The sequence below is a fragment of the Pleurodeles waltl genome, chromosome 6 (genome assembly GCF_031143425.1).
Source record: "Pleurodeles waltl isolate 20211129_DDA chromosome 6, aPleWal1.hap1.20221129, whole genome shotgun sequence".
NCBI lineage: Eukaryota > Metazoa > Chordata > Amphibia > Caudata > Salamandridae > Pleurodeles > Pleurodeles waltl.
In genome coordinates this window covers 1,124,789,454-1,124,801,761 of record NC_090445.1, presented here as the reverse complement: position 1 = coordinate 1,124,801,761, position 12,308 = coordinate 1,124,789,454, and the positions used below count along the sequence as shown (strand labels likewise).

Below are 12,308 nucleotides of genomic sequence, written 5' to 3'. Positions count from 1 at the left end.
TGCTGGGCCGATTTCTGTCAGATCTTTACAATTTCCAAGGATCAGGGAATGTAAAATAATTATAGTGCCACTAACCACCTACAGATGTAAGGGACTGTGATCACTTTCAGTGTAGTAATGACCTGTAAAAAACTTTAGTGGTCACAAAAGCAGTATCTTAAAATCAGTTGTGGCTGAGGAAGCACCACAACAGTTTGTTAGTGTTGGACCTGGCCCTTTTACAGGGTCATTCCAAACTTTTTGCCTTTTTCCTCCTTATTTTCCTGACCCTTGTTGGCTGACGTTATGACTCTGAGCACATGTGCTCTCCCTTGTAAACTTGGTATGATTGGCTTATACCTAACTGCCATATTTAACTTACCTATAAGTCCCTTGTAAAGTGGTATCCCTATACCCAGGGCCTGTAAGTTAAATCCTACTAGTGGGCCTGCAGTGATGCTTACGCCACCCACTTAAGTAGCCTTTCAAACCTGTCTCAGGCCTGCTAGCGCAGGGCCTGTGTGCACAGTTTTCTGTCACATGGACCTGGCATTTAAATTTACAGGTACACCCTATCTAGCCCTATGGGCAGGGTGCCATGTAAGTAGAGGGCAGGACATGTGCCTAGTAATGTGGCCTGTCCTGGTAGTGACAAACAGCCTATTTGGGTTCTCACTGCTGTGAGTGCAGTCTTCTCATAGGAGTGCATTGGAAATGCCTTGCCTTAAGTGTAAGGGGTATTGTCTGATTTATGAGGGATAGCGTATGCATGTTTGGTATGGTTGTAATGGTAGTGAGAAATGCTGCTTTCTGGTGTAGGTGGATTTTTTATTATCATTACAGAAATGCCACTTCTAGAAGATGAGCATTTCTCTGTGCTTATGACTCTGGTGTTTTGCAGCTTGACTCCAATCCACGTCTGGACAGAGTGACAGTTGGGCTTTCTGCATACTTTTCAGACAGCCTGTACACAGGGAGGATGGAGGTGTCACAGAGGTGCATCTGCATACTGAATAGTCTTCCTGGGCTGAGAGAAGAGAGATGGTGGTCACACCTGCATTTGTAAAGGCTGTGCCCTGGCCTCTCAACAGGGTCGTTTACCCCCAACTGATGTTTGAAGCCTGTGCTGGAGGGGAGAGGGGACACTCCTAGAACCAGTTGTAACTGGTTGAGACCCCTTCTCCTCCCCATTGAAAATACACTGTAAACTGAGTATAAGTACAGGGGAATTTGCCCCACAAGTTAGACATGAAGAGACTTACTTGGAGCAGGATGCTGCTGAATAGGACTCTCCAGGAAGCCCCTTGGACTGCTGCTGTTGTGCTGACCTGTGACCTGTTAGGTCACTCGGAGGAACTGCCACCATCTGCATCCCTTGTGCTGGCCTGTTGTTGGGGACTGCCAGCCCTGTGATTCCTCCCCTCTTCTGGCTCCAGGGGCAGGGTGCTGTGGCCCCTGACCCCTGCAACTCATCAGGCTGAGGAGTGCTGCTTGGATTCTGATATAGTGCCTGGTGAGTGCTTTTGCTGTGCCACTGCGCCTCATAGCACTTTATCCTGCAAGAGATTCACCACTGCGACCCGGACTCCTTAGGAATGCCACTGCGCTCGTAAGCGCTCTGCCGCTGTGGAAATCACCACCACAGCCCAGGCGAGCAATTTTTAGGAAGTGCGAGTGCCATGCACCTCCCAGTGCCCCCAGGGCGCGAAGAAAAGGAAACTGGAGCAAGTGTGCTCCTATCGTTGCCCCCAGGGCAAGGTTCGCTCGAAGGAGCGCCCCCGGGGCACTAGAAGGCCCTAACTCAGGGCCTGATCAACGCTGCGTCCAGGATGAGGAGAAAACACTTGCGCACCAGATCGGGTGCAGGCGAGTGGAAGGCAGCGACCCCAGGAAAGAGAGAGACCTCTTCGGAGGTCTCCTACGGATCCTGGGGCCACCCTGAGAGCAGGACTCAGGGAGAGGCAAGGATAACCCCTCCTTATCCCCGTCGCTGCCAGAGGAGCATGATGCTCAGGTCCTTACCAAGTTGTTTTGCCTCCCCGACCCCACCTTGTTAGAGGGGCAGTGAAGGCCCGGGGGCAGAGATGGCGGCCCCAGGAGGGGCCTGTTGTAAACACCAGGGAGGGTGCAGACCGCCCCTCTCCCTCGGGAGCATCACAAGGCCCCCTTTTCGTGCATTGGAGTGCCGGGGGACCCACATTCATCTTCCTAGCACTAGGAGTGCCTTTTCCTCAGGATACAGGTACTTTTGGGACAAATTAGTGTCTTATGATTCTGATATGGACACTGGGGGGTTATATGTTCCCTGCCTATTTTTCTAATGCCATATATGCTTGCTAAGTGTTTGTTTTTTGGGGCATTACAGGCTTGTATGTGTTTTATGACTTGCCATAAGTTTTTTTAATGCTCTTAGTATAGGCATTTTTTACATTTCCATGACAAGTGCATTTATTTCTCTACTGTGAGTCCCGACTACTGCTTATGTTGCAGAATCCTGAGCACTTATGTGTTCTAATGTGACAACTGCTTATTCTTGCAGAGTATTAGTAACTTGTGTAACATTCTGAGAACTGCTAAGGTAGCAGGGTATTACTGACATGTGCTGTTTGGTCTAATTATCTTTTGTGCAATACAGTTTATTTTTACATAGCTCAGTGTTGTGTTTACTTTGTGGTGTGCATATTGCGTCATGTGTGTTGCATGTGTTGTGCAAACGCTTTACACATTGCCTCTGGGTTAGGCCTGACTGCTTGTGCCAAGCTACCAAGGGGGTGAGCAGAGGTTATCTAGGACGTGTAACTCCCTTGCCCTGACTAGAGAGGGTGGGTTCTACCTGGCTTAGGTGCATACCCTAGCCAACCAGAAGCCCCATTTCTAACAGTTAGGCTTTACCAGAATGCACTAACAAGCCTCTTTTTGAGAAGAGTGTTATATTTTTATTGAGCCCAAGCCACGGGATTTCCCCAGTTATCAGCTCTCCTAATGTGGGGGAAGCCTAAGGAGTTTGCAAACGAGTACTTTCAATTAATCAAACAAGAACTATGCTACTCCTCACACCCACAATTTACTCATAGATGGTAAATTTGCCAAGACGCTATTTACATGCCCTTTCATACATGGTTTGGCAGGAGTGCTGCACACAATATACTCCAATAAGAGAAATACATTAACCATACCAATTTCTTGAACAGTGATGATATCAATAATATCTTAGCTTTAAAACAATCAGGCTTTACATTAGCCATCAGTCTGCATTGTTCCTGCATAAAATAATAATTTGGGGCCCAATTCACAAAGATAAAGTTGTACCAAAACTCTAACTTTAGGACTTTGGTTTCACAAAGGAAATAATGAGTCATATCTTTATGACTGTGGAGTTTCCTCACTCAAGGTGGAACCTCTGCACTTGGGGAGACTCTCTGCACTCATGGAAGAGACTCTACACTCTGGCAGAATGGAATGAGTGTAAATTTATGCAGCAGCAGACAATTATTGTCACATGCAACCCATGCACTACAAACCACATAGAAACACCTCACATCCAAGGCTCTGATTTTCCATAATCACACATCACCAGCTTGTACTGCACCTTGTCATCACCATGCTACCTGTGAGGAGGAAGAGAAAATACACAGAGGAGACCACTATGATTCTGACCTTTGTAGTGAGGAACTACAAAAAACTTCTTGGTCTGCCCCATACCTTATCACTGCAACACAGAAAGCAGAGTTATGGCAGCAGATGGTTACTGCAGTGAGTGTATTGGGGGAGGATGTTAGGTCTGTCACAGCCATCAAATAGAAGTGGCAGGACGAGAGGAGGTGGGTGAAGGAGACGTTTACCAGCATAGAGGTGGCCAGAGTTCTCTCTGGGGAATAAACTAGAATCCATTTCTGTCTCAACCCACTTGACAAGGATGACCTTTCCACCATACCCCCCTCAGCTGCTGCATGGACTTCCTGTTGATGATGACCCTAACGTGGTGCCAGGTAATATGTGATGATTCAAACAATGAATTAAAGTGATAAATGTGTACAATACCCTGAAAATGTGACTATGAAAGCTACTTCATGTTTGTGCAAATATTCATTGTAATGTAGATTTTGCAATTTATTCACATTATTTCTCATTTTGCCCACTTTACTACAAGTCACAGAAGCCATTGTGATGGGAATTTTATCTTTCAAATCTCAATTGGTCACATTGGGCCAGATGATTCAAGCCTTTTTGCATTCGCAAACGGGGCTAATACCCGTTTGCGAATGCAAAAATGCCTTTCAGTATTTATGAAAGGCATTCGCAATGCAAATTTAAGGAATCGCTATAATAGCGATTCCTTAAATTTGCGATCCTGTTAAGAGAATCGCAAATTGAGATTCTCTAAATAAGAAATCCCAAATAAGGAATCCTTATTTGCGATTTCTAAACCACATGTAACAGGCAATTCCTTATTGCGAATTGGGCATTAAGGAATCACTATTACCACCAAGTTGAACTTGGTGGTAACCATGTGCAAATTTAAAAAATGCATTAAAAAATGTATTTTTAAAATTGACATGTAACGCACATATGCCCCTTTGGCATGTGTGTGCCTTACATATCCTGAAATATTTTTTGGGGGTGCAGCAGAGGGGGCCTTAGGCCGCCAGCACCCTGGGGTTTTGCATTTCCTAAATTGCGAATTCCAGTTAGGAATTCGCAATTTGGGAAATGCAAAAAATTCACAAATATGGGCCTACAGGCCCATAGGTGCAAATGGGGTCTGTATCGCAATTTGCGATTCGGTAATAGCATTTGGGAATTTTAAGAAATCGCTATTACCGAATCGCAAATATGATACATTGCATTTTGCGAATCAGAAATAGCGATTTCTTAAAAATCGCTATTTCTGAATCGCAAATGCCTTTTTTGTTACATCTGTCCATTGTGTCTTTTTTTTTTTGGTATTGCACTACAATTCTTAGTAGCCTTTGTGATGGGAATCTTATCTCTCAAATCTCAATTTGTATCAATGTGTCTCATTTTGTCTATTGTACTACAAGTCCCAGAATCCTTTGTAATGGTAATCATAACTTCCAATTTCTCATTCACACAGTGGCCCATCACTGCTGATGATTTCATTTTAGAGTGGTATGTGGCCCTAGAAAATGTTCCTGATTTAGTACCCATCACATCTGTCTTGCAAATGCAATTGAGTAAATATGAGAAACGTTGAACATAATCATCATGTGCTGGTATTCTTTGTTGACTCCTTTTATTGCCACTGACAGCCAGAAGAGATTCACCCACTGGAGCAGAGGTCACTGCACTTGCAGGGAGGCAACATCATGGGGCACATCAGCCCCTACCATCTGCACAAGCTGGTACATCAATATGGCCAAAAATTGTGCCATTTACTGAATTGAGATTTGATAACCCATAGATTCTTTACTTTGAATCCGTCAATGGCCTCAAACATGTGAAATGAACAATGATATGTTGTTCATACCATGTGTCACCAAGGATGTAAATGAAATGCTATCATATCATTTTAGGCCCTGTGACGTTGCCCAGAAAAACATCTACTACAGCAATCTCATTTCCACATAAAGGTGTGACATATGATCAGGCACCACACACTGGGTGGATGGTAGACTCTAGTAAGTATACTGAAATATTACTTTAATGGCTCATAGGTGGTCATTATGACATTGACGGTAAAAACCGCCTACCTACACGGTGACGGCCACCAAAATACCGCCACCATGGCTACTATCCGTCCACCATATTAAGAGCACTGCCGGCCTTCCGCCACAAGAAGGGCTGAAATCTGGTAGTATTCATGGAGGTGGACAGTGGTAAGGTGGCACTGCTACCACCATCACCGCCACGCCAGTTGAGTGCCACCAGCTGTATTATGACAATTCATACAGCCTAGTGGTGTGCTGCTGGCGGTAGCAGCACCCCTTCCCGTTCCCTGCCGGAAGACCTCCTTGCTCAAGGTAAGTCAGGCTTCCAACAGGGAAAGGGGTGGGAGGGTATTGTGTGTGTGTGTCTGAATGTGTGAGTGAGTGTGTGAATGCATCTGTGTGTATTGTGTTGTTTACGTGGTTGTATATGTGTGAGTGAATGCATGTACGAATGGTGAAGTGAGTGCGTGTCAGCATGTCAGTGCGATCGTTGTAAGAATGTGTGTGAGTATGTCTGGATGTATGCGTGTAGGCCAGTGTGAGTGATTGGGTGTATGTGTGGTGCGTGTCTGCAGGTATGTGCGTATATGAGGGGTGGGGGGTTTGTCTGAGGATCGGAGAGGGTGGGGTGGTCAGAGGATCGGAGGGAGTGGGGGGTATCTGAAGATCAGAGGGGGTGGGGGGGGTGAGGATCGGAGGGGGGTGGATGGGTGTTTGGATGGGGGGTGTCAGATGAGTGTTGGGGGGTGGGGGAGCCAACTACCAGTGAAAGGGAAGGAAATCCCTGTCACTGATAGGGCCTATGTCATGGTTTTTATGGCATTGCTAATGCCACAAAAACCATGGTGGTAAGCAGGCTCACAATGCCTCCGGCAGTTCTATGCCGGCCGCTGGGCTGGATATACACATCTCCAGCCCACCAGCTCATACCGCCATGGTGCCAACCTGCCAATCTCATAATGTGGCGGTATGTACCGCCAGCCTGCTGGCGGTCATACCGCCACATTATCACTCACCGTTGGGGTCATAATGACCCCCATAGTGTTAAATATTGGATGATATGTCAGCAGCAGGAGGTGTATTTCTAATATCCTTATTGTAACTTATCGTCTTATGCTCAGAAGTGGCTCAAAAGAGTATACTACTTAATAACATGTTAGCTTATGAAAGAATGACTCTACTTTTATTTGTAATATATACAGTATGCACCAAATTGCTTATATTTACCAACAAGTGAGTTAGAAGTCTGTGCCTAAGACATATACATGTAAAATGATTCACATTATCCTTCGTATTGTAATATGGATATGTATGGTACATTACAGCTGCTGTCGGGACATCGTCAGTCATCCAGAGTACCTCATCCAGGGATTTGGGAGGCATTCTGGCTGCAGCAGTCAGGACCACTACCATCAGTCCATCAAGTAGTGTATAGTGTTGTAAACTATTTAGTCTCAAAGAGCGCACAAGAACAAATTCCTTGTGAATGATTATTAGCAGATATTGGCACTTTTTGAAGCATCTGATGTTGGTGTATGATATGTTCCTAACATGATCAGTGATGTCTGTGTTAATTTGGCATGTTCACATATAGTTCACATTGAACATTAATTACAACATCACTTCCTTCTGAAGCTGCTGGATCGAGGACCACCTCTTCCATCACACACTCAAGGAGCCAGGTTGAGCAGCTGATATCACGGGTGATCTCAACACCACAGAGAGCTGTGGCTGGAGCTGGCGAGTTTGATTTTGCGTTGCACATCTCCATTGAGCACCTCAATGCTACAGTGTGAGATGGCACATGTAGATTTTCACAAACCTGGGCCCATATGGAGCATCATATATATTCAAAGTATATTGGCCCCAACCCTTGAGTTGTAGCACATAATATACCATGAAAAATACTTATTATGTTACAACCTCTGTCTTTCAGGTGCTGAAGACAATGAGTCACTTGATGAAGCTGAACCATCCTCTAGTGATGGGCGGCAGGCAATCTGAGGAGAGAACCCGATCCTCCTCCAAGAAGCAATGTCACCAGCCAACAATGCCCAAGAACAGCAGGATGAGGAGGAAGAAGATGTTAATATGCTTGTTGTGGAGGAGGGGCTGGATTATCAGAAAGAAATTGTTGGACCATTGGCCAATGCACTAAAGGCAACATCAGGTCTGGCTAGCATTGTGCCTCCTACTTCACCTCTGAGGATTGCCCATCCCAGCAGTCAGCCAAACAGCCACATCATTCACCTGCCCTATCACAACCATCACCTCCTCAGAGCCCTTGCATCCAAGCTAGACATGTTGATTCTCCTACACTCCTCCCATGACAGTGCCTCCCTGGTCTTCTCTCAAGCATCTGAGGAGCCTAATACCTTTGGTGAGGATCAAGTATCTCCTAGACACCAATCTCTTCCCGATAGTCTCCCAAGTGCTACCCCTCACCATGGTGGTAGACCCAACGGTCATATCAGAGGCTGTCCCTTGCAGAATCGGCTGGAAGATGGTCAGCGTGGCCAGTGGGAGGAGGAATTTGTCCAACAAGAGGCTGATGTGAGGGATGACATTCATGCCATAGGGGCTACTCTGTCACAGATAACAGACTCACTACAGGAAATCCCTCAGGTGATTTACAGACAGACCTGTGTCTTGGACCGGATTGATAAATCTTGCCAAGACATGTCAAGGAGGCATAATGACACCATAGCAATCTATGGGGAAGAGAGTGCAAGACACCTTGGCCATGGAGATTGTGGAGGGCATGTTGAAACTGTTTCAAAGTCTTGCTTCGTGGTCAACACATGGAAGGGACCCAACACACCTTCCTGCACCACACCCAATCTATCCACCAGTACGACATCCTGCACAAGCACCCTTCCGAGGTACACATTCACCGCCTCCTCTCCACATGCCACCCTGCACAGTCATGTCCCCCCTTCTCAGTCATATCTCCCACATGTACAGGCATCCTCAACCCCTGTACAGGCAAGTCCACCACCTGCACAAGCATCCACAACCCCTGTACAGGCACTTCCCCCACATGTACAGGTACCCTCACCCCCTGTACAGGCACCTCCCCACCTCTACAGGCTGATTGACCACACCCACCCCACAACAGCAGCGGCACAGTGAACACTCACAGAGATCCTCACCTCCATTATTGTGAAGTTGCATGAGAGATCCTCCATGATCACTGTAAAATATATTTCCTACAATTATTTGTAAAGAAAAATATATTTTCCACATTTCAATACTGAGTAATAGTTGATGATGGTCAATTTGTTACTATGGCTGTAGGCTGTATATATGATGATAGATGTGTGTGTGAGTAAGACATGAAGATATGTAGGTCCATCTGTGTACCAAAGTATAATGTTGAAAGCATAGCTAAACATCTACCAATGTAGACTTACATACTTTGAATCCAGCAAACGTAATGAAAAACACAAGACACAGATGTTGATTCAGAACAATAAGATCACAGGAATCAGTCTATGTACAAGGGGTTGAAAAAAAGTCAACAGTCCAAATAATGTCCAGTCACTGGCAATCCTCACTGTCCTCCATGACAGTAATATTCAAGTCCCCTGCTCCTGTAAACTTTTCCTGGCTGGCCACTGCAAGACTAGACATCCCACAGGTGTGCCAAACATGAGGGGTACAAGAGTTAGCAGGGTAAACAGAGAAGTAAGATGAACTGAGAGATATTTCAACAGTGTTTTCTTTCAATGTAGACAATATGGCTGCACCCAAGGAAGTGATGGAGGCAGTAAGGCTGGCCATATCTCTAGAATGTTCCTCTTGGAGTTTACAGAATTCATCCCTGAGTTCCTGTAAGATCCAAGAGGACACATTCTGCTTCACCTCAGATGCCACCATCACTTCCTGTGATGTTCCCACAGGAGTAAGAATACATGGAGTGGTTTGAGTTGAACATGAGGGCTGTGTGGTATTGGGGCAGATGCTTCCCTTAGATCTTCTTAACAGGAACTCTGAGGGGGAGTAGTGATGGGGTGCATCTGGAAGAACTGATGGAATGGGGACCTCAGGAGTTAGAGATGGGTAGGTGGCAAGCACAGATGGTGGGGTGGCCTGGGGACACAATTTCAAGTTCAAGGTCTTCTTGGTCAAGGGGCGACCCATATTCCCCTCTACCCCCCAATCTGGTGGTGTCCCTCTCATTGCTTCCCCCTTCAGTATCCTCAGCCTCCACCCGGACTGTTGATGTTGATCTTAGCTAAGTCCTAGTGTGTGCGCTACTCTGGCTCTTGGTCTTTCTCCTCTTCCTTCTCCTCTGCCCTGGTGCTGTCCAGAGGACATGCCCGCGAACAAGCGGAGGTTCCACTGGTTTGCCGCTGGCCCTGTCTGGATGTTCTTTGGCCAGCCGGGTCCACTGAAAAAGAAGGCAAACAAATATGTAGTTGGTGTACAATTCATAACAAAGCTCAAGACAATATGAAGCAAGTGCTGACTTTGTACTCCTTTGAACTCACTAACCAATTAGATATTTCTTGAACCCACAAGTATGTGTATTATCAATGTATTGTGCTGAAATTAATAACATAGTAACATCTTTCTTAATTTTGGCCAGCATACTGTCAGTATTTACTAATCCTCACCTTCAGCATTAGTATAATGTGAGTTTCTGGACATTGAAACATAGTTATCTTCCAATGTAAGTTTACAAGTTGAGATGAGTCACACTGTCTGGAGGGATATATCCACACCTAACAGTGGATGCAGGATTATCCTGTAATCCGTAGTCTTAACAGTTTTACACTTACTATCAAATGTCATCTGTTGTGTAGCATATTGAAAGACTACATACATGCAAATTTCGGTGTACATATGCAAAAAAGGCCTTGGATATGACCTTTGCAAAGATGAGATTCAAAATATTGGAATATCCCTTGACAATATCAGACACTCTACATGGCAAGTGCCACATTTAGCATGTCAAGACTGCTACATTTGTGCTATACACTGGTACCCACACGTGCATAATTAGTACAGCTACCCAGATATTAGAATGACACACATGTCACTGTTGAGAAGATGAGTGTATTTTGTGCCTTTTAGGTATGCTTGTATAATTTTGAGTGATACAAGTATCACAAAGTCAGCCTTTACTTTATGGTACAAAAATATGATACTCAACCTACATAAAAAGCAAGCATGATACAGCATCAAAACTTCTAAACCCCTCTCATACCAACCCTAGACATTGTGCAAGTCATGCCTTCACCATTGGATATAGCAGTTATAAGGCCCTTAATTGGTTAGTTGTGATATTGTAAGTGCATGTTCTTGTTAAAATGCAACTATAAGGGAAAATTATCCCAGTTGTGTTTAGAACACTACAAGTCCCAGAGTGCCCCTATAAAACAACATTCCAATTTCTCCAAGGACACATAGACCTTACAAGTGCTGCAACCATTACGGAGAGAAGGTGAAAGGTGGCAAAAGACACACACAAAAATCATGCATAATACAGCATCCAACACCCATAGCCCTCTCATGACAACACTATGGCCCTCATTACAACCCTGGCGGTCTTTGACCGCCAGGGCTGTTCTGGAGTTTGTACCACCAACAGGTTGGCAGTACAAACTTTTGCATTACGACCGTGGCGCAAGCGCTGCGGTCGCACCGCCGGGACTGGCGGTTTCCCGCCACATTTGTCCCGGCGGTTGTAATCCCCCAGGGCAGCACTGCTTGCAGCGCTGCCCAGGGGATTACGAGTCCCCCTCCCGCCAGCCTTTTCATGAAAAGGCTGGCAGAAAGAGGAGTTGTGGGGCCCCCTGCCATGGCCCCATGGAGCTTTTCACTGTCTGCACAGCAGACAGTGAAAAGCGCGACAGGTGCAACTGCACCTGTTGCACCGCCGCAACACCGCCGGCTCCATTTGGAGCCGGCTCCTGTGTTGCGGCTGACATCCCCGCTGGGCCGGAGGGCGGAAACCAGGTGGGGATCTCCAAATGGCCTCCGCGGGAGTGCGGCTGCATTGGTGGCCGCCCGGCGGATACAACTTGGTGGGCGGCGGTTGCCGCCGGTCAATGTTGTAATGAGGGCCTATATCTTGTGCAAGCCATCCCTTTACCATTGGATACAGCAGTTATAGACCTTATAAAAACTGTAGCCATTTTGCAGATAGGGTAAAAGGTGACAAAAAAAACATGTTAAATCTCTTTCACCACTTACATCATACTACCCAACGTAATGCAGTTCATGAGCTTACCAGGTAACTGCTGCTCAAACTCCTCCAGCTGAGCATAGAGGATCGGCCAAGCTGTTTTCAGGACCCTCCTATACAGTGGGCTAAGGCGGGACCTCTGTAAGTGGGGTTGGGAAGACAGGCTCAATAAGTCTTGGGCCTTAATTCTGTCCCTGCGTCACAGGTCCTCCCAGTGCTTCCGACACATTCGATCCACCAATGGTAAACACCATTGCACTGCAGTGTGCTAAGATGTCTTGCCAGAGTATGTTGCATGCTGCAATACTCAATTGTTCCTTTGGGCCCCTGTAAAGCTGAGGGTACTTATTAAGCACACCCTTAGTTAGAAGGTTCAATTCAGGTTCACTGAAAGGGGGTGGCTTGTCCTCAAGTCCCTCAGCCATGTTGGAGGCCGATTAGGTACACAGAGCTGAGGAATGGCAGAG

General features: G+C 46.0%; 1 protein-coding gene across 1 annotated transcript in view; it reads left to right on the top strand.

The window, feature by feature from the left end:
- Positions 1 to 8,780, top strand: part of LOC138301741 (uncharacterized) — an 83,383-nt gene extending 74,603 nt beyond the window's left edge. The window contains exon 2 of the mRNA XM_069242251.1: positions 7,585 to 8,780. Within this exon, the coding sequence (XP_069098352.1) occupies positions 7,683 to 8,780 (1,098 nt within the window). The 5' untranslated portion in view covers positions 7,585 to 7,682. The remainder of the gene's footprint in view (positions 1 to 7,584) is intronic.
- The last annotated feature ends 3,528 nt before the right edge of the window (positions 8,781 to 12,308 follow it).